Below are 23,499 nucleotides of genomic sequence, written 5' to 3' on the forward strand. Positions count from 1 at the left end.
GGTGGACTGACCATTTGAGCACTCTGGCACTGCCCGAGGGCCTGGGGTCAGTAGAGGGCCCCCATGAAATGCCCGATACCTTTTATAGCCTTTTTTGGGTGTGCTTTGAGTGTGGGCAAAGACACAGGAGCCCCATGAGTTGTCAGTTCGCCTCCGAACCCCCAAAACCTCAAGAAACAAACATTTCCGAGTAGCGGGCTACATGAACAACCTCTTTATCGCACTACTTTTACAAACACTTCCACAAGCTTCAGATCTCCCCCTTCTCCTCACTGCGGGCGCATGCGTACAATCAGCCATCTGTGCCGCCGAGTTACGCGTGCGCACCTCCCGCCTCCTGCAGTCCGCGCATGCGCTGCAGTGACAGCTGTCTTCTATCCAGTGCGGCAGGAAAACCCGCAGCGGCGACGGGCGGGGAGGAGAGGAAACGGGGGAGGGAGACAGGGAAGAGGGTGGCGGGGACAGATAAAGAAGATAGGAATAAACAGGGGAAGAGGAGGGAGGACTCATACATTCAAACGGAACCAGAATTAGAGCGCCGGCGGGGCCTGCACACCGAGAGGACACCGCACAGCGGATCCTGCGGATTGGGAAGAGCCCGGAGCTGTGTGCGGATGTGGAGGAATCCCGGGCGCTGGCAATGTACGCTCGTTGAATGAGAGGAACCCCCATGACGGCTGAATCATCATCATCTGTGTGTCATCAGCCGAGCTGCGTCCATCTCCAGCATACACTACACACCGGATCACCGGAGGGATCTACTACTGGGATCGGGGGATCGTTGGACTGGACGGGATCTATAGGATAAGATGGTGTGGAGGAGCTCGTTGGCGATGACAGCCGGATACCCATTGCACTGATCATAGGAGGGGGATGACATGGAGGCACTATGTATGCTGATGGCAGCCGTCTGATCTCCAGCAGGATTGGGGTCTTCACTCATCACATGATCACCTGAGATCTGCACTACATTCCACAATCTGACACTAACACATACCACAGACATCGGATTTCTCATTGCACTGATGTGATTTCTAGCCAAACACTAAAGTATTTCTACGCCACCATCTATTGGCTGCTGGTTCATTTAAGACACTTTAAGGCCCTCGGCTGAGTATGACCCGAAGTAAGGAATGCTGATCGTTCCAGCTGACATTGGAAGAATATCATGTAAATATTGTTCAGTCATAGGACATCGGTAACAGGTTGAGCTAAGGACAAGGGGATTCCATGTGGGGGATTGGCGATGATACATAGCCTGGCGTGGTGTTGGAGACTGTTACATTGACTGGCGTTAGTTGGGTGAATCATGTAAATTGCGAAGGCCGCAAAGATTCAGCCATGGTAGACGTTGGGGAAAACGCACAGGTGAAGAAGACCTTCATAGTCCCCGCCATCAAACCGTTTGATCACTATGACTTCAACAGGGCCAAGGTGGCCAGTAATATGGCCTGGCTGGTTGCCAAGGCTTATGGGGCAGGTATGGTTTTTTTTGTTTTTTCTTTTTTTCTTGTCAAAAATGTGTATAAAAGTGATTACGTGTTTTGTACATGCAAGGGGCCATTCACAACAGCGGGCCTACATTGTAACGTGCACCCACTGGTGTACCTGGTGGTAGGACAATGCATTTTTATGATGCATAAAGCTGTTTTTTTTTTTTTTCCTACTTTATTGAAATGTCCCAAAATGACATTACATTCATCTTCATGCTCTGAAGCATGAGGTAGTGTGGTTTAGTGCATTACAACATGCACTGCCTAAAAATGCATTCTGTCCTACTTTTTCTTTAGAACACCAACGTGCGTTGCCATGAAGTGAAACAGTAGGCCATAGGGCAAATTACCTTTCTTATATGCATTTGGCAATGCAGCCCAATGGGACTGGAGTCCTTAGGCCCCGCTCACTTTTTAATGTAGCAGTACTTTAAGGGCTCGTTCACACTTGGCTGTTTTACCAACACTTGCCAAATGCCCCTATAGTGTTTGGCAAGCGTTGGTTTGGCGTTTGCGGAGTGTTTTTTAAAGCTCTGCAAACGCCGCATGCGCGGTTTAGCGGCAGTTGCTAGGCGTTTGCCGAGCGTGAAAAACGCCCCACAAACGCCTATAATGTAGTTTGAATGGTGTTACCGCTCCGCAACGGCCGGGCGTTTGTGGAGCGGCACCATCGATTAGAATAGGAGGCTTCAACGCCTCCTGACTCGACCAGAGGCGTCCGTTTTGCCGCAACGCAAATGCTCCCGTTAGAACAGCACCATGTGCTGTAATGTGCAGAATTGGCAGAGGCGTTTGGGAAGCGGTAAAAACGCTTCCCAAACACCTCTCTGCCGCCTGCACACAACACTAGTGTGAACGTAGCCTAACACATTACGAATAAGTGGTGTCCACAGCTTTGCTTGGCAGGCAATTAGAAAAATATCACCTGTGTGTTGTGTGGGTTTTTTTTTTTTTTTTTTAATTCTGTTGTGCATCATCATTTTGTGTGCTATAATTTGTTGCAATCCCTAACAAACTGACTGGTAAATGCTCCATATTACAATGCAAGAAAATGAGCATGTGTGCTGCACTATTATTATACAGTATTTATATAGTACAACGCACATTTGGAAATCGCTAAACACAGCTGTGTAACACCGTGTTTCCCAACCTTTTTTCAGTCACGGCACCCTTCATAAATGAGGGGTAGTCCCTAGGCACCCTTTAAAATGATGGACAGTCTTGAGGCACCCCATTCTAAAATATGAGAAACTATTCTAATAGTTTTTATAATGCAGCAACATCCACACTTGTAGGACACCCAACATTAGAAGTGATTTATTAATTAAAAGCAGGCCTGTCCACCTGCTGGCTTGTATATTAGTTTTGGGAAATTTTTAGACATTTTGCCAAGGCACCCCTGAAGAAACCTCAAGGCACCCTGGTTGAGAAAGGCTGGTGTAAAAAACGCACAGGTGTGAAAGGGCCAAAGGGGTAATGTTAATCAATGACAGTTAAAAAATATCTTATAACGACCAGTCACAGAAGCCAGACCCCTTGAACATGCCTTCCAATTAGTTACTGTTTCTTGTCGTGTGATTGAAAAGTTAAGGTTAAGGTCCTTTTCACACTGATGCACTTAAAAATGCAGTATGCGTTTTGGATGCTTTTTTGCTGTGTTTCCAGTCTCCCAGCATGCACCTGTGAGAATTGCATATGTGACTCAAAAAAAGCATGAAAAACACAGGTGCATTTTTTTTTTGTGTTTTTGGTAAATTTCATATAGAAATGAGTGGGAGGTTCAATTTTTGGTGCACTTTTGAATAGTGCATCAAAATGCAGGACATTTTAAAAACACACCTTACCCACTGCTCATTGGTGTGAAGAGTTCCAAAGGATTTAAAGGGATACATTTTTCATTCAATTTGCTCCACTTTTTTAAAATACCAAAAATGCATAAAAAGTTAATCAGGGTCAAAGTGCCTTTAGTCTTGGACTACTTTCACACTGATGCACAGCAAAAATGCATATGCCTTCTTGCCACATTTTTACCACGTTTGCGGTGCGTTTTTAACCACTTAGTCTGGGACAGTTTTGGTATTCCTCTCCTACATGTGTAAAAAAAAAAAAATATATATATATATTTATATATATATATATATATTTTTAGCAGAAGCCCTAAAGAATAAAATGCTGGGCATTGCATATATTTATGTCACGTGATATTTATGGAGCGGTTTTTCAAATTGTTTGTAAGAATTACACTTTAATGCACAAAAACACAATACCCAATTGTTTGGTAGAAACATCTATAAACGATGTTATTCCAGGTAAGTGGATACCAAACATGTCATGCTTTAAAATTGTGTCCGCCAGTTAGAACAGCAAAAAATTATGGTACCTAAAAAATACACTGCTCAAAAAAATTAAAGGAACATCAAGTCAATTAAACTGCTGGGGCATTGATGTGGTCAGTTAAGTAGCAGAGGGGGTTGTTAATTATTTTCAGCTGCTTTGGTGTTAATGACATTAACAACAGGTGCACTAGATGGGCAACAATGAGATGACCCCCAAAACAGGAATGGTTTTACAGGTGTAAGCCACTGACATTTTTTTTCTCTACTCATCTTTTCTGACTGTTTTTTCACTAGTTTTGCATTTGGCTAGGTTCAGTGTCACTACTAGTAGCATGCCATTGCCAGAAGGTTGGCTGTTTCTTCCAGCACAGCCTCAAGAGCATGGAGGAGATTCCAGGAGACAGGAAGTTACTTTAAGGAGAGCTGGACAGGGCTGTAGAAGGTCCTTAACCCATCAGCAGGACCGGTATCTGCTCCTTTGTGCAAGGAGGAACAGAATGAGCACTGCCAGAGCTAGGGATGCACCAAAATTTCAGCCACCGAAACATATTTGAATATAGCCCTATCGGCATTTTGCCGATAGAAGAAATTTAGCCGATACAGGAAACTGTGTGTACTGCAGATCTGGGGGGGGGCTGAGAAAGGCAGGAGAGTAGTGTTTACAGTGACTGACTGCCACTATATGTCAGTGCTGGTTTTTAAATGTAATTACCGGCTTTTTTTTTTTTTTTTTTTTTCACTATAGCTCACAGAATTAGCTGTCACTTTCCCCCAGTTAAAAGAAACAAAGTTTTCTTTAGCTCCAGGGTAAGTGACCGCTAATTCTGTGAGCTATAGTTAAGAAGAAAAAAAAGCAGGCAATTGCATTTGAAAACTATCACCAACATATAGTGACAGCCAGTGAGGAAGCCTCTCTGCATACACTGCTCCTCTTCTTGCACACACTGCCCCCCTCCCCTCTACAAAGAGGACCTGTCACTCATTTGCTATCACATGGAGGACTATTGGTCCCCTATGTGATAGCAATAAAATCATAAGTTTAAAAAAAAAGAGAAAAATACCCCAGAAATTTAAATTGGAGCCTTACCACCCCCACATACGCAGACCTTTCGGTTATGTTTTCGACTACATGCATTCTGAATTTTCGGTATTGGCACCAGAATTTTAATTTCAGTGCACCACTAGCTAGAGCCCAACAAAATGACCTCTTGCAGGCCACTGGTGTGAATGTCTCTGACCAAACAATCAGCAACAGACTTCATGAGGGTGGCCTGAGGGCTCAATGTCCTCTAGTGGGCCCGGTGCTCTCTGTTCGACACCATAGAGCTCATTTGGCATTTGTCATTGAACATCAGAATTGGCAGGTCCGCCTATGGCACCCTGTGCTTTTCACAGATGAGAGCAGATTCACCCTGAGTACATGTGAGAGACATATAAGGGTCTGAAGAAGTCATGGAGAACGTTATGCTACCTGTAACATCGTTCAGCATGACCGTTTTGGTGGTGGGTCAGGGAGGCATATCCATGGAAGGACGGACAGACCTCTACAGGCTAGACAATGGCACCCTGACTGCCATTAGGTATCGGGATGAAACTCTTGGACCTATTGTCAGATCTACACTGGTGCAGTGGGTCCTGGGTTCCTCCTGGTTCATGACAATGCCCAACCTCATTTGGTGAGAGTATGCAGACAGTTCCTGGAGGATGAAGCAATTGATCCATTTAACGGCCCCCACACTCTCCTTACCTAAATCCAATAGAACACCTGTGGGATATCATGTTTCGGTCCATCCGACGCCGGCAGGTTGCACCTCAGACTGTACAGGAGCTCAGTGGTGCCCTGGTCCAGATCTGGGAGGAAATACCCCGGGACTCCATCCGTCGTTTCATTAGGAGCATGCCACGACATCAGGATTGCATACAAGCACATGGGGGCCATACAAACTACTGAGTACCATTTTGAGTTGCTGCAATGAAATTTCAGCAAAATGGACTAGCCTGCTGCATCATTTTTTCACTGTGATTTCTGGGGTGTCTTTGAATTCAGTCCTCTGTAGGTTGATAATTTTCATTTCCATCACACGATGGGGCATCCTTAAGTTTCTAACACATTACCCAGTCCATATTAGTATAGATATTCAGCATTATATTTTTCCCCATTGAGATCTGATGTGTTTTCAAAGTGTTCCTTTGATTTGTTTAAGCAGTGTATCTATAGGCAATGCTTTAAAAGCCTTTATAGGTTACTAGTTTAGAGTTACACAGGAGGTCTGGTGCTAAAATTATTGCTCTCACTCTGCCGTTCGCTGCAATACCTCACGTGTGGTGTGATCGCACTTTACATATTTGTCCTACATGCACGGTCGCATTTGAGTGCGATTGTGGGGGAACTGAGGCGCTCCTTTTTTTTTTTTTTTTTTTTTTCTTGCTATTACAAGGGATAAACAATATCCCTTCTAGTAGCATGGGCCGTGACAGGTCCTCTTGATGGAGAGATCTTGGGTCTATTAGACCCCCTCATCTCACCTTTGACCTTCAGTGCAGCCGATCAGTCTGATTGGCTGCTTCCCTGGCCGTTATCGGCCAGGTAAACAAAGGACCAAAACAAGAAGCGACAAAATCCTCATCGCTCCCTGTTTCTGACGACACACAGTGGAAGGAACGACATGTCAGGAGCCGGATGCTGCTGGATGTATCCTTGCCGGGCTCTCCTATTGCACAGGAGAGCTCTGTAAAGGTGGTGGGAGGACGGGGAGTGTGACCCCTTCTGCCCCCTGTAAAAGTAATCCAGCGGCTTTTTCGCTGGGGCTACAAGAGGATATCTGGAACATTGCTGCAGTGATGACCAAGATATCACCCTTCTCGCCAGAGGACATTTATAACATACCTTGGACGGGAAGTGGTTAACATGATGTGGCTCAAAAAATGCACCAAAAACTCAGTGTTTGTGCGTTTTGCCACATTTTTCCATTGATTTCAATAGGGAGGTACTTTTTTTTTTTTTTACTGCACCAAAAATGCAGCAAGCAGGATTTTTAAAAACGCACCTGATCTGCATTTGGTCAGTGTGAAGAGTTCCATGAGAATACGTGGTCATGTGTTTTTCTTGCTCTTTATTTGAAAGCAAGAGTGGAAGAAAAATAGATCAGTTTGAAAGCCTTACTCCCATTAAAGTCAGGTAAAAAAAAACCTTGAAGCACCATGTAAAAGAAGAATACTTCTGTCTGGAGGACAGTGACTCCTGTGCTTCTGAGTGTGTTGGGTGCCATGTCCCCTAATGCATGCTGTGGTTCCATCCAATGTCTGTTATGTCACTTGGTGTCCTGCAGTGGCCATGGCTTTACAAGAAAGTGAAGATTAGAGTTGCTGTTGCCAGACATAAAAGTATTTCTCATACTTGGAGCACTTCTGTTTTTTTCCCGGTAGTGACTGGGGCACTCTAATCAGCTTAAATTAAAGCTAAACTCTGTCCAAAAGCAATTTTTGTCTGTTTACACTGTAAAAATAAATGAACAATAATCAAGCGTGTGCTGCCGCTGCTGGTTAATGCAGTACTCTTACTTTCATTCCCACTGTGCAGTACAGTCCGTGCCAATTTCCAGGTACTGAAACCTACAGTTCAAGCTGGAGTATACAGCTCACATGGAGTCGCTCACTCTTAAGCTTGGCCATTCCAAAAACATCTTGCATTCTTTTCAAAAACTGTAAGCCATTCTGTGATTGGAGGAGGTGTGGATGAATGTACCAATCTTCCCTCCTTTAATCACAAACACCTTGCAGTCATTGAAAAGAATGCAAGATGTTTTTGAAATGGATGATCTGCAGAACAGGCAACCCACTGTGATCTGTGTTTTTACTTATAGTTCCTGCTGAAAAACTATGCACAATCTCAAGGCACCCCATTGTAAACTGTAAAAAAAACTATCCTAATAGTTTGAAATATTGCAACAGCATCTACACACATAAGACGCCCAACATTGGTTCTCGTCCTATCTATCCCAACGCTCCTTCAGCGTTTCCTACAACGGTGCCACCTCCCCTTCCCTCCCCCTCTCTGTTGGGGTCCCCCAGGGCTCTGTCCTTGGACCCCTTCTCTTCTCCATCTACACCTCCTCCCTTGGCAAACTCATACACTCCCCACGGCTTCAATTACCACCTCTACACTGATGATACTCAAATCTACCTATCCACCCCTCACCTCACCCCCACATTCTCCGCCCGCATCACTCACCTCCTAAACGACATCTCTGACTGGATGTCGCTCCATTTCCTCAAGCTCAACCTCTCCAAAACCGAGCTTCTCGTCTTTCCCCCTTCCCGCGCCCCCCCCCCCCCATCCTTTCCATCACTACCAACAACACCACCATCAATCCCGCCCAGCAAGCCAAGGTCCTTGGCGTCATTCTGGACTCAAACCTTTCCTTCCAACCTCATGTCAAATCACTTACAAACACATGCAGGCTCCACCTACGGAACATCGCCAAGATATGCTCCTTCCTTACCCCAGACACCACTAAACTACTCGTACACTCCCTGATTATCTCACGCCTTGACTACTGCAACTCCCTCCTCACCGGCCTATCCCAGTGCAAACTCTCCCTGCTTCAGACCATCCTGAACTCAGCGGCCAGACTCCTCCACCTCACCAGCCGCTCCACCTCTGCCACCCCCCTCTGCCTCTCCCTCCACTGGCTCCCCATTGCCCAACGCATTAAATTCAAACTGCTCACTCTGACCTATAAGGCCATTCACAACACTGCCCCTAACTACCTCACCGACCTGATTCCCAGGTACCACCCTACCCGTACCCTTCGCTCTTCACAGGACCTCCTATCTTGCTCCCTGGTCTCCTCCTCCCACGCACGACTGCAAGACTTCTCCAGGTCCTCCCCCATCCTCTTGAACTCACTACCCCAATCCATCAGACTGTCACCTTCCCTCCTCACCTTCAGGCGCTCCCTGAAAACCCACCTCTTCAGGGAAGCCTACCCCACCCTCACCTAACAGCTGATCTCCTCCACTCCTCCCACCACTCCTTCCCCCACAGCCATTTCCTCCTGTTCCTCTACCCCCTCCCTCCTAGATTGTAAGCTCGAAAGAGTAGGGCCCTCTTACCCCTTGTGTGCTGTTTGTTGTTACTGTACTGTTTCATGTATTGTCCCCCCCTCTATTGTACTGCGCTGAGCAAACCCTTTGGCGCGATATATACTCGATAAATAAATAAACATTCGAGGTGACTTGTTTCTAAGCTGTTTCTTGCTGTGAGCCAGTGACTAATAAGTATAGAAGTCACGTCTAGCCACTGGCAGCCTCTACTGGGAGGTGTAATATTATTGATTGCTCTGTTAGCCATATAATTTGCTCAGGCAATTTTTGAAGACAGTCAAGTCAGTGTTTGTATGTGTTTCACATGTATTGCTGTTCCTTATTAGGTATTCTATATATGTCTTGGCATACATTACAATGCTTGTGGTTTAGCAGCTCTTGTAATGCCCTCAGTTAGATGGTAAGCAAATACAGGAATGTTTTTGTAAACCAATCCAGTCTGTTCTTTATACAGTGAAAGTTTATTGTAGAGTTCACTACTAGCTTTCCAGGTTTGTATTCATCTCGAGAACCTTGGATGCTTTGACTCTGGGATTTTTCAGACCTTACTTCATTGTCTGTTCTATGTGATGTCACAGGTTAAAAAATGGTAACATATTCTTAAAGTGGAATGCACCGTCAGATCCACCATGTAAAATATCCAGCGTCATGTTATTCTGACTGAAGAAATTAACATACCCATATATACTCTGGGGCCTTTGTATAAAACATTTGCTTTGCGAATGTCTCCCTAATTGCACGAAAGTCACCTAAAATACCCAGTGTTTGCAGTATGATGTAGTATAATGCCAGTTTCTTTTTGTTGCCTTTTGACAGGCGAATGTAGCATTACCTAACATTCAATCCTAAGTGGAAGTAGCCTTAGGAACATTCAGGCTAGGTTCACATTTGTGCGGTTGGTGCCACTGCAAATCTGCACAAAAATATGTGCAGCTGCACCACCTGCACTGAGGAATGCGGACCCGCGGGTGGTTGCCATTAATTCTAATGGCACGCCGCCCGCACTGGAAAACGCAACCGTACTGGGAACCAAGGTTCCCGTGCGAGCTGCGTTTTCAGAAGAAGTGCAGGGACTTCTCTGTGTGTCACGGGGCACGGGAGTCCATTCAAATGAATGAGCTCTCGTGCCTGCGCAAAACACGGCCCACACGGCCACATATATGTGAACCAGGGCTTAACCAGAACAGTTAAAGAGCATTCAGAGAAAAGAGGAAATAATATGATGGAGGCCTCTGCTCTGTGTATGAAGAGTATGGAGATTCGTTTGCAAATGACCGAACAAATGGTTGTTCAACTGAGGGAACCTCCAGCTGCTGTAGGAGTTGAAATATTTAGCAGCAGTATCACCACTGCTTCTAAATGTAATGACTTCCTGCTTAGGGCTCCTGGTTGGTAGGGAGCGGCATCTGCCAGTGTCCTAACAACTAGTTACTCATCCCTGGCTGGCACAGTCATCTGTTAGCCTAGTATTCCCAGTTGACAGGTACATGAAAACAAAGGAGTGGTATAATGGGGGGGGGGAGAAAAAGGTGTGGGGTTTTCACCAAATTCCATACCAGATTAAATATATAGACCCCTTTTTTATTGATTTTTGCCCTTTCTATTTATACCATCCATCGTAACTACAGCTGCAGTTGTGTGCTCTTTACTTCTGGAAAGCGGTAGGCAGACAGTCATCACAAGCTTTCCTTGACAGGAATGGCTGTCTCTAGGGGTTCACATGCTCTTAGTGAATGCACCCACAGTTCAATTACGTGTGAGAACCCCAGCGGGGGTTCCTGCAGTTAGTTGTTGGAGTTGGCCCCATTGAAAGCAAGAGGGGAGATTCACAGTGCAAACACTCTATAGGGTAGTAGTAAGTGGAACCAGTACATTTATTAAACAATAAAAATGCACCCACATGTGACTTTAGTCAGGCGAGTACATAAAGCAAGTAGTAGTACAGTGAGGAGATCGAAGAGCTGGCAACATCTGGGAATGGACCTCCAGGCTTCACCACATAGATGGGGAGAGATGTGAACTGGGTGCCAGAACTGGTGTGGGAACCGCAGGATAAAATCCTAAACCAGGTAGCATGGATGCAAGTTCAGGGACATCCTCCTCCTGATGTTACTCCTTGAGCATACGCAGTCGTGAATGCCTTTTGAGGTATGCACACCTCTTGGTCGTCCTGACTGCACAGTGCTACCCACTATTCATATACAGTGAGGAACAGAAGTATTTAAACACCCTGCGATTTTGCAAGTTCTCCCACTTAGAAATCATGGAGGGGTCTGAAATTCACATTGTAGGTGCATTCCCACTCAGAGACAGAATAAAAAAAAAAAAATTCAGGAAATCACATTGTATGATTTTTAAAGAATTTATTTGTCTTTTACTGCTGAACATAAGTATTTGAACATCTGAGAAAATCAGTATTAATATTTGGTACAGAAGCCTTTGTTTGCAATTACAGAGGTCAAACGTTTCCTGTAGTTCTTGACCAGGTTTGCACACACTGCAACAGTGATTTTGGCCCACTCCTCCACACAGATCTCCTCTAGATCTATCAGGTTTCAGGGCTGTCGCTGAGCAACACAGAGTTTCAGCTCCCTCCAAAGATGTTCTATTGGATTTAGGTCTAGAGACTGGCTAGGCCACTCCAGAACCTTGATATGCTTCTTACGGAGCCACTCCTTGGTTATCCTTGCTGTGTGCTTCGGGTTGTTGTCATGTTGGAAGACCCAGCCACGACCCATCTTCAATGTTCTGACTGAGGGAAGGAGGTTGTTGCTCAAAATCTCACAATTAATGGCCCCATTTATCCTCTCCTTAATACAGTGCAGTTGTCCTGTCCCCTTCACAGAAAAGCACCCCCAAAGCATGATGTTACCACCCCCATGCTTCACAGTAGGGATGGTGTTCTTGGGATGCAACGCATCCTTTTTCCTCCAAACACGACGAGTGAAGTTTAGACCAAAAAGTTCTACTTTGGTCTCATCTGACCATATGACTTTCTCCTATGCCTCCTCTGGATCATCCAGATGGTCATTGGCAAACTTCAGACGGGGCTGGACATGTAATGATTTGAGCAGGAGACCCTTCCGTGCAATGCATGATTTGAAACCATGACGGTGTAGTGTTCTACCGACAGTGACCTTTGAAACTATGGTCCCAGCTCGCTTCATGTCATTTACCAGATCCTCCCTTGTAGTTCTGGGCTAATTCCTCACCTTTCTTATCAGTCATACCCCACGAGGTGAGATCTTGCATGAAGCCCCAGTCCGAGGGAGACTGACAGTCATCTTTAGCCTCTTCCATTTTTTTAACAATTGCTCCAACAGTTGATCTATTTTCACCAAGCTGCTTGGCAATTGCCCCGTAGCCCTTTCCAGCTTTGTGGAGGTCCACAATTTTGTCTCTGGTGTCTTTTGACAGCTTTTTGGTCTTGCCCATGGTAGTAGTTGGTGTCTGACTGTGGGGTGGACAGGTGTTTTTAAAGAGCTCAGACAGGTGCTACTAAGTTAGATTAATGAGTGGAGTAGAGATGGACATTTTAAAGGCACAGTAACAGGTCTTTGAGAGCCAGAATTCTTGCTGTTTCTTAGGTGTTCAAATACTTATGTTCAGCAGTAAAAGACAAATAAATTCTTTAAAAATCATACAATGTGATTTCCTAATTTTTTTTTTTAACTCTGTCTCTCAGAGTGGGAATGCACCTACAATGTGAATTTCAGACCCCTCCATGATTTCTAAGTGGGAGAACTTGCAAAATCGCAGGGTGTTCAAATACTTCTTTTCCTCACTGTATAGTCTAATGGGGCAGGATCATTCAGGAACAAATCGAGTACAGCTCTCCCTACAGCAAAGCCCAATGAATTTGGTTGCGGGAAGACCTGTACTGCATATGCTGAACATTCTATGAGGCACTAGCTAACTGGCTATAAAGAAACAAACGGAGAACGCATGGGCCTAGTGCATTACCTTTTAAAAGATCATTTATTGAATAAGTAGTAATATACCCACAAAGGAACAAATGTTACGGGCGCATCAGATATAGTATAGCAAGGTCCAGTCACACTGGATGATATCTGTAATGGGACTCCTAGATCTCCAATTAACTGACGCGTTTCGAGGGCTTGCATCTTCATCAGAGCTAGCTAACTGTCAATCAAAGCATGTTATGTGCAGGTGGGCGGCAGAGCAACACCACAGTATTCAGGAGATTGACTTGCAGACTGGGGGAAACCGGGAGCCCTGCTAAAATATGAACTGTGCAATGGAAATACCCATGTTACATTAATTGTAAAATGTGGGTTTTTGATTTCAAAGGTGGTTCACCACTTTAAAGGAAATATTTTGAGAGCAGTAAAGAGGCTGTTGGTGCTGACCACCTTCTGGAAATGCCTTCATACTTTGGGCCACTGACCTGGAACAAGCATATAGCTAGTATCTGCCTGCTTGTTCCATGCTGGTAATTCAAAAAAGGGTAAAAGCATTTGTATCAAAAAGAGAGTTCAGCAGTGGAAGCCTCCATATGGTTTCCTTTAATGCATGGATAGGAGTTGTGTCCTAAACACATGGATGGTATACTACCACTTAGATGTGGTGTTTGTATTCAGAACAGAACATAGCCAGCACATCATTGAACTGTAGTGACTGGTCCAAATGTTTTATTGATGCAATCATATCACAATGTCATGTAGGACCTCTTTGTCAGGCATGTCACTGTGTGGCCTTGAAATGTCGCCCTGACACTGTGATAAAATTGCTTCATTGAACGTTTTGGCCAATTACTATGGATCCATGGTGGGCTGGCAACATATGTATTGTTTTCATGTACTGACACCAGTTAACCTGCTGGCAGTTGCTACAGCACCCTCTTACTCCTGGCTTTCTCCAGGAACGTGGGCGATAGGAATATATTGAGCGGCACTGTGTATTCATTCACATGCTTCAGGCAGTGACACATTCTTTGCCGCATCAAGGGAAAAAATTGCTATTGAAAGACCTCTTGCTGGAGCAGCTGATATAGTCAAATATAGTGTTCTTGATTTTTTTTCCTATTAATTCAGTTCCTTTTGAAAAATTAAAATTGTTACATATTATCAAAGAAAAAAAATAAACGCTATCCATTTTTCAAACTAATCCTAAAACCCAAGCATTATGTTTATGCATTTTATACTTATTTCACAACAAGTTAAAAAGAGGGGAATAAAGTGACACTAACTACCTCCTCTCATTGCACACATAATATGCCAATAGCATACATAGAGATCAGTGGTGGCAGATGTGCTCAGTTAGATGTTGCCTATATATTCCTACCAGTGGCTATCATTTCATTATTACACAGTTGTAATTCTGTTAATTTTTAGTAAGTGGCTTTTTGTTGCCGTGATGTTTTTTTGTGCCAGGCTTTCATCTGGTTCTTATTTGATGCATGAAGCTAAACAATAGATACTCGTGCAGAGGAAAATCTTCAGGCTGTTTATGCTGACTTTTTTCTGAAAATGCTAGTTGCTTGACTGCCATGCTGATCCAGCAGTTTCTTTACTTTTCTTAGTCATTGATCTAGAATAAATACACAATTCCAGTGTTGGCTTCACTTAGATATGCAGGTCAGTGACTAAAAGTACTGAAGCGACAACCAGGAGGCTAGCATTTTCAGAAGAAAGTCAACAATGATAGCACACATCGCTTTTAGCACATTTTCTTTAAAAAAAAATTTAAAAATAGCATTTAAAAGCACTTTAAATAACAAACAGGTTTATACTTACCAGCTCTGTGCTATGAAATTGCACAGAGCTGCCCCGGACCTCCTCTTTTCAGGTCCCCTGTCGTTGCTCTTGCTCAGTCTCCTTCTTGGTATGCGCCCATAGCAAGCAACCTGCTATGGGGATGCACCTGCGGGCTTTCTCCCGAGCCCTGCTGCCTGCATCTGTAGAAACAGACAGCACATCTTGGCCCTGCTTCCTTATCACAGATTTCACTGGCAGTATCAGGAGCCAATGGCTTGTGCTGCTTTCATCCAAGCCTGTAAGAGTTTGGAGAAAGGGAGAGAGCCAGAGCTGGATTAAGTGAGGGCTTAGGTAAGTATAAGGGGGGGGAGCAGGCCAGGGCCATATTGCTACTTAAACATTTACCTTAATGCAAGGAATTTATTAACCAGTTCCTAACTGCCCTATACCAGAACTACTGCTACAGGGGGCCAGGGCTTGCAAAATCACGTATATATACATGATTTTCCGTTTCCGGGTAGGGGGCGCCACCATTGGCGGCTACAGATATCGAGCACTTGGTCCTGGCTGGAGATTCCCCGCCGGCATTCAGCAATCGCCGAGGAACAGTGACAATGTAAACAACACAGATCTCTCCCCTGTCAGCACCGACATGCTGCTTTGTAATGCTCTGCATAGCAGAAAGAAAATTCCAGTGTATATATATACACCGCCAATTGTAGACGATATAACTTTCATGTAAACCAATTAATATACATGTATTGGAATTTTTTTTTTTTTTTAGCAAAGACATGTAGCAGAATCCATTTTGGCCTAAATTTATGAAGAATTTTTTTTTTACTGGATATGTTTTATAGCAAGAAGTCAAAAATATTGTTTTGTTTTTTTTGTTTTTTTTTTCAAAATTGTTGGTCTTTTTTTGTTTATAGCGCAAAAACTAAAAAGCGCTGAGGCGATCAAATACCACCAAAAGTAAGCTCAATTTGTGGGAAAAAAAGGACATACATTTTATTTGGGTGCAGCGTTGCATGGCCGCGCAATTGTCAGTTAAAGTAACTCAGCGCCGTATCGCAAATAATGGCCTGCTCAGGAAGGGGGGTAAATCCTCTGGAGGGCAAGTGGTTAAGGTAAAAAAAAGTTTAGACTCCAAATTCTTGCGCGTTTGAGAACTTTAGCTGGCCTATGCCTTCCCTACTTTGCATCAAACCAGCCTGGGTAACCTGTGATCCGTTTTTACTCCCGAGCCTCACTGAACAGTGATGAACAATTTCTAGTTTTACAATTTGTCAAACACCTATCAATATAATCTTTTGAGTGAGACATTCAAAACTATCTTTGGATATTACAAATATTAATGGGCGAGTGTGTTTCCTTTTGAATTTTCACTTTCACAATTTTCACTGATTTAAAGTGAATCTGTCATGAGAAAAGGATGCTGCCATTGCTGGCCGCCTTCTGAAAAAGCAAGTTTTCTGACTGTTGGCACTCTGGCTTCAGTGCTTTAAATCACTGGCCTGAAACAAGTAAGCAGATTAGAAAGATCAAAATAAAGTCTGAAGTCCTTATTTGTATTGTGGTTCCTGGTCTGGTTCACAAAGTATTCAATCCAGAAGGTCACTGTTACAGCCTGGCAACTAGCATTTTCAGATTGAGAAGCCACCAGTGGAAGTCTCCATGTTTCTCTTAGGTTTCCTTGAAGTGATTGGAAGAGATGGAACATACTTTCCATTAATAACCCATGTGAGCTAATGTTTTTTCACAGGCAGTTGAATGGTTATGATCATATCTGAAGGAAATCAAATAAGATCACTTTGGTGTGATGACCCTCTTAGGCCTCATTTACACTTGCAGTGTACATTTCTGAACACAATATAAAGGAGACCCTATTTACACCTCAGTGTTTTGTAGCGTGAAGCTCGAAGCTCCAAAACGCTCAGGTAGAAAATAATCAATACTAATCTATTGAGATGGTTCACATCTCCACTCCAAGTCACCTGAAGCAGAATGCTTGAAGCTCAATAAAGTTTTGGAGGTACTTTTGTAGCTCCATTCAGGCAGATTAATTCCCATGGAAATGCGCAAATCGCACATTTTCATGCACTTTAGCGAGTTTTTCTGGCATGGAAAAACATGGCAACAGTTGATGTCACAGATGAAATTTTTCTTTATTGGCTAATACAAAAATGCCAGAACTCAAAAAGTCTGAAAATGCCTGAACAAATAGTGCACAAATGTTCACAAACGCGCATAAAAATGTAGAAAACCGCTATGCTCAGGTGTGAATGGAGCCTTAAGGTAATTATTTCTCAATGGTGTCATTCATACTGGATATAGGGCCATTCAGTATAGCTTCAGTCAGAGAAAATGTAGTTCACTTCATCCAGAATCTGATTATAAACTCTAATCGTGTCTATACCATTTGAAACGCAGCTAAACCTGCTTTTACCCTTTCGCTGCCACCAATGTATGTCATAGGTTGTCAGTAAACGGGGGTTCTTTTACAAATCACTTTCGGCTGCTACAGTATCCTTGAATGTGTACAATCTGACAAGCTGGCTTTGGGCTTCCAGATAGCTGGGAATCACTGTAGTGGACACCGCTATGCCGATCTCCACTTGCTTCCGAGTCCCGGGGGAGCAGCCTGCCTGCTGCACTGTGAACACAGGAGGTTGGCTGCTCGACACAGGCACCATTCAGAGAATGCTTTGCATTTTCTGAACGAATGCAAAGTATTCTTTGATTGGATAAGCTGGAGAGTGTGACATCATTGCTCTGAATAGTACCCACGTCGAGCAGCCGACCTCCTATGTTCAGAATGCATCAGGCTGGTCATTGGCAGCAAATAGGTTACAGCGAGGACTTCTAAATGAAGACAAAAGTGATCTTGGAGCATAAGGAGTTTTTTTCGTTTTTTTGTTTTATTTTGTTTTTTAGCTCCCAGAGAACCTCTCCTGTCCTTTTAGAAAAGCTATTTACAGGAGAAGCAGTAAAGTAAAGCTAAGCTCTCTCATGTAACAATGACTATTTTTAATCATTATGCTGCTAGCATTAGTAAATAGGAAGTTTTGTTTTTGTTTTTGTGTTCTTGTGTTGTTGTTTTTTTTTGTTTTTTTTTTCTTCACTCAGTTACTTGCTGGTTTCTGGTATAGGCCAAAATTCTGCCATACATTTAAGGTGTCTTCATGGGCAATTTTTTTTTTTTCATCTGGAAGATGGGTTTTCTCAGGTAAGCACTCCCTCCTGCCTGCATGCCTGAGCTAAGAGCAGATGGATTCCAGGAAGTAAATTCTACATAATACATCTGTTTTTATCTCAAGATGGCCATGGCTAGAAATGCTAGAGAGATGTTTTTCAGAATGCTTTTCCAACAAAATAGAGCATTTAGACATGAGTGGATGGGTGAGTTTGTGTTGATCATTAAAAATGAATTAAATACCATTTTGGTTTGCGCTGCTCAGATATGGTTAGGTTCCACTTTACAGTGCAGATGTTCAGTGCCAATGAAGAACAAAAAAAGAATTTCGTTTTGCTGCATTCAGTTGTCCAGAATGAAGAAAATAAGTTCTGTGTAAACTCCCAAGTTGCAACTATGGGTGAGGCAGCAAGTTTGCTTTATTACCATTGTGTGCCTTGTCTGCAACAGAAAATCCTGCCTGCTCAGTCTTTAAAAGTGGGACTTTTTCCACTTTAATCTGACCTACAGAATTATTTTTAGCCACTTCAAGTCCGGACACTTTCACCCCCTTCCAGTCAAGGCCAATTTTTAGCGCTTTCACATTTTGAATGACAATTACTCGGGCATGCAACACTGTATCCAAATTAACATATTTTTTTCACACAAGTAGAGCATTCTTTAGGTGGTATTTATTCACCACTGGGTTTTTTATTTTTTGCGCTATAAAAGGAAAAAAACAAACCTTTTAAAAAATAAAAAAAACAAATGTTTTAGTTTTTATTTAAATTTTGCAAAAAAAATATACTTTCTTCATAAATTTAGGTCATAATGTATTGTTACCTTTTTTTGGTAGAAATAATCCAAATCGGTGTATATTTAGTCTGTGTGAAAGTTATAAGGTCTACAGACTATGGTATGTATATTTAAAAATTGATCAATCCTGATGCCTATACAGTACAAATACAAACCAAATGAATTCTTTTTGGAAAGTTTACAGTCAGAAGTACTTATTAAGAGGCATGGTGAGTTTTTTTTAAGTTATTTTTTGCCAAATTTTTGGGGAAAATGATTAGATTAAATAAAAAATGTTTTTCACAAAATTGTAATTTTTAACAAGTTATTTTAGTTATTTAAGTTATTTTATTCACACAGCACAGGCATAGTTACAATTACACCCCAAAACACATTCTGCTATTCCTCCTGAGTATGGAGATACCACATGTGTGAAACATTTTCACAGCCTAGCCATATAGAGGGGCCCTACATCCAATAAGTACCTTCAGACATTGCAGGGGGAATTCTAATTCCTTGACTACCTATCACAGTTATGGAGGCCCTGGAAACACCCATAAAATGACCCCAATGTATGTTTTAAGAGGCATGGGGAGTCTTCTGAAGACTTTTATTTTTTTTTTTGGAAAATGTTGAAAGAAATCGAAAATGACAACTTATTTTTTTTTTTTACACAATCTGTGATATTTCTAATACACAGCATAGGCATACTTAAAATTACACCTCAAAACCTATTCTCTAACTCCTCCTGGGTATGACGATACCACATGTGTGAGACTTTTTTTCACAGCCTAGCCACATAGAGGGGTCCCACATCCAACTAGCACATTTCGGCATTCTAGGGGCAAAAAGTACACGTCTAATTTCTTGACTACCTAGCCCTGGAGCACCAGGACAGTGGAAACTGAAAGTGACCCCATTTTGGAAAGAAAACACCACAAGATATCTTCTAAGAGGCACATGGAGCATTCTGAAGACTTAATTTTTTTTTTTGCCACAAGTTTTGGAAAAATGTGGAAAGTAAATTAAAATTGTATTTTTATTTATTTTACGCGATGTCAGTTAGAAATATCTTTCTAACACCTCGCATAGGCATTCTTACAATAACACTTTAAAACATATTCTGCTTCTCTGAGTATGGGGATTCCATGTTTGTAAGACCTTTTCAATGTTTGGACTGATTATGTACCGGACATTGCAACCTGTGTATCACAAAAATCAGCCAACATAAAAGCCTAACCTACATGGCTGCCTACATAGCACTGCATGTTCACTCACCAGGAAGTACAGGAGGTTGAACAAAGGGTAAACCAAAGAGTACCTGTGGTTTCAGTAGTGGAGATGTCCACAGAGGACAGGTGGCACCAGTGTCTCGCAGGTACGTAGCCAGTGGGATGTGCAGATGGGTCAGTATTGGTGCCAAGAGATGTGGTCAGCAAATGGGCAAAGCAGTGGTCCAGGCAGAAGGCAGGATTATGGTCCATAAACAGGCAGTAGGCAGAGATGTGGTCAAAGGATTGGTCCAGACAGAAACATTAGGCTTAGGGCATTGGTTAGGTAAGACTGGACAAAGGGGTGGGTAGGAGGGCAAAAGATCAGTCTAAGAGGCAGGCAAAAAACATGATTGATTAACAGGCCAACATCATTTCAGAAAGAAGGCAGAAACTTGGTGGATAATAATGAGGTGGCAGGCAGAAGCATAGTTGATGAACAGGCCAGAGTCAGTTCAGTTGGCAGGCAAATAGGTCCAGGCAGCAGACAGAAATGTGGCAGGGAAATGTCAGGTGCTAACAAGGGAAATATTGTCACCATACCTTCACAATATCAAACTGAAGTGTGGTAGCGATGAAAGCACTCTCCTGTACAGAGGCCAAGCTGGTCAGGATATTGGGGACAATAGTGTCGGGTGTGACGGTGAATTCTGTTTTTGGAACATACACCGCATACAGTGGGGCAAAAAAGTATTTAGTCAGTCACCAATTGTGCAAGTTTTCCCACTTAAAAAGATGAGAGAGGCCTGCAACTGGCATCATAGGTAGACCTCAACTATGAGAGACAAAATGAAAAAAAAAATCCAGACAATCACATTGGCTGATTTGGAAAGAATTTATTTGCAAATTATGGTGGAAAATAAGTATTTGGTCAATATCAAAAGTTCATCTCAATACTTTGTTATATATCCTTTGTTGGCAATGACAGAGGTCAAACGTTTCCTGTAAGTCTTCACAAGGTTGGCGCACACTGTTGCTGGTATGTTGGCCCATTCCTCCATGCAGATCTCCTCTAGAGCAGTGATGTTTTGGGGCTGTCGCTGGGCAACACAGACTTTCAACTCCCTCCAAAGGTTTTCTATGGGGTTGAGATCTGGAGACTGCCTCTGCCACTCCAGGACCTTGAAATGCTTCTTACGAAGCGACTCCTTCGTTGCCCGGGCGGTATGTTTGGGATCATTGTCATGTTGGAAGACTCAGCCACGTTTCATCTTCAATGCCCTTGCTGATGGAAGGAGGTTTGAACTCAAAATCTCATGATACATGGCCCAATTCATTCTGTCCTGTACATGGATCAGTCATCCTGGTCCCTTTGCGGAGAAACAGCCCCAAAGCATGATGTTGCCACCCTCATGCTTCACAGTAGGTATGGCGTTCTTTGGATGCAACTCAGCATTCTCTCTCCTCCAAACACTACGAGTTGTGTTTCTACCAAACAGTTCTATTTTGGTTTCATCTGACCATATGACATTCTCCCAATCCTCTTCTGGATCATCCAAATGCTCGCTAGCAAACTTCAGACAGGCCTGGACATGTACTGGCTTAAGCAGGGGGACATGTCTGGCACGGCAGGATTTTAGTCCCTGGCGGCGTAGTGTGGTACTGATGGTAGCCTTTGTTACGTTGGTCCCAGCTCTCTGCAGGTCATTCACTAGGTCTCCCCGTGTGGTCCTGGGATTTTTGCTCACCGTTCTTGTGATCATTTTGACCCCACGGGGTGAGATCTTGCGTGGAGCCCCAGATCGAGGGAGATTATCAGTGGTCTTGTATGTCTTCCATTTTCTAATTATTGCTCCCACAGTTGATTTGTTCACACCAAGCTGCTTGCCTATTGCAGATTCAATCTTCCCAGCCTGGTGCAGGTCTACAATTTTATTTCTGGTGTCCTTTGACAGCTTTTTGGTCTTCACCATAGTGGAGTTTGGAGCGTGACTGTTTGAGGTTGTGGACAGGTGTCTTTTATACTGATAACAAGTTCAAACAGGTGCCATTGATACAGGTAATGAGTGCAGGACAGAGGAGCCTCTTAAAGAAGAAGGTACAGGTCTGTGAGAGCCAGAAATCTTGCTTGTTTGTAGGTGACCACATACCGTATTTTTCGCTCCATAAGACGCACTTTTTTTCCCCACAAAAAAGGGGGGGAAATGTCAGTGCGTCTTATGGAGCGAATGTAAAGCGGCCGGTCCGGTATTTCTGCCGCCACCATGTCAGAATACCGGGCCGACCGCTCAGCCGTTCTCTCCTGCAGGGCCTTACCTGCTCCTCGCTCCAGCACTGCACAGTCTTCCCGCGCTGGCTTCTGTGACAGCCGGGTGCCCACTGCGCATGTGCTGTGCTTTGTGAATGATCCGGTGTCTTCTGGGACACATGACAGGTCCCAGAAGGCGCCGGGCCATTCACAAAGCGCAGCGCTTCTCGCGCATGCGCAGTGGGCACCTGGCTGTCACAGAAGCCGGCCCGGGAAGAAGAGGGAAAGACAACGCCGCGGAAGTGGGAGCGGGTACCTGTCAAATTCAGGTACCCGCTCCCCCTCCCTCCCCAAAGGTCTGCAGTCTCTGGTCATCCCCTGCACTGTCTGCAGTCTCTGGTCATCCCCTGCACTGTCTGCAGTCTCTGGTCATCCCCTGCACTGTCTGCAGTCTCTGGTCATCCCCTGCACTGTCTGCAGTCTCTGGTCATCCCCTGCACTGTCTGCAGTCTCTGGTCATCCCCTGCACTGTGTCCGCAGTCTCTGGTCATCCCCTGCGCTGTGTCCGCAGTCTCTGGTCATCCCCTGCGCTGTGTCCGCAGTCTCTGGTCATCCCCTGCGCTGTGTCCGCAGTCTCTGGTCATCCCCTGCGCTGTGTCCGCAGTCTCTGGTCATCCCCTGCGCTGTGTCCGCAGTCTCTGGTCATCCCCTGCGCTGTGTCCGCAGTCTCTGGTCATCCCCTGCGCTGTGTCCGCAGTCTCTGGTCATCCCCTGCGCTGTGTCCGCAGTCTCTGGTCATCCCCTGCGCTGTGTCCGCAGTCTCTGGTCATCCCCTGCGCTGTGTCCGCAGTCTCTGGTCATCCCCTGCGCTGTGTCCGCAGTCTCTGGTCATCCCCTGCGCTGCGTCCGCAGTCTCTGGTCATCCCCTGCGCTGCGTCCGCAGTCTCTGGTCATCCCCTGCGCTGCGTCCGCAGTCTCTGGTCATCCCCTGCGCTGCGTCCGCAGTCTCTGGTCATCCCCTGCGCTGCGTCCGCAGTCTCTGGTCATCCCCTGCGCTGCGTCCGCAGTCTCTGGTCATCCCCTGCGCTGCGTCCGCAGTCTCTGGTCATCCCCTGCGCTGCGTCCGCAGTCTCTGGTCATCCCCTGCGCTGCGTCCGCAGTCTCTGGTCATCCCCTGCGCTGCGTCCGCAGTCTCTGGTCATCCCCTGCGCTGCGTCCGCAGTCTCTGGTCATCCCCTGCGCTGCGTCCGCAGTCTCTGGTCATCCCCTGCGCTGCGTCCGCAGTCTCTGGTCATCCCCTGCGCTGCGTCCGCAGTCTCTGGTCATCCCCTGCGCTGCGTCCGCAGTCTCTGGTCATCCCCTGCGCTGCGTCCGCAGTCTCTGGTCATCCCCTGCGCTGCGTCCGCAGTCTCTGGTCATCC

General features: G+C 44.6%; 1 protein-coding gene across 2 annotated transcripts in view; it reads left to right on the top strand.

The window, feature by feature from the left end:
• The first annotated feature begins 450 nt into the window (after window positions 1-450).
• The window catches only part of CAMSAP2 (calmodulin regulated spectrin associated protein family member 2), a 169,832-nt gene continuing 146,783 nt past the window's right edge, over window positions 451-23,499 (top strand). For both annotated transcript variants that reach the window (XM_089688690.1, XM_089688691.1), the window contains exon 1: window positions 451-1,480. In XM_089688690.1, the coding sequence (XP_089544816.1) occupies window positions 1,342-1,480 (139 nt within the window). In that variant the 5' untranslated portion in view covers window positions 451-1,341. The remainder of the gene's footprint in view (window positions 1,481-23,499) is intronic.

The sequence above is a fragment of the Staurois parvus genome, unplaced genomic scaffold, assembly GCF_062004578.1.
Source record: "Staurois parvus isolate SC_StPar_1 unplaced genomic scaffold, SC_StPar_1.0 ptg000450l, whole genome shotgun sequence".
In the NCBI taxonomy this organism is placed as follows: Eukaryota; Metazoa; Chordata; class Amphibia; order Anura; family Ranidae; genus Staurois; species Staurois parvus.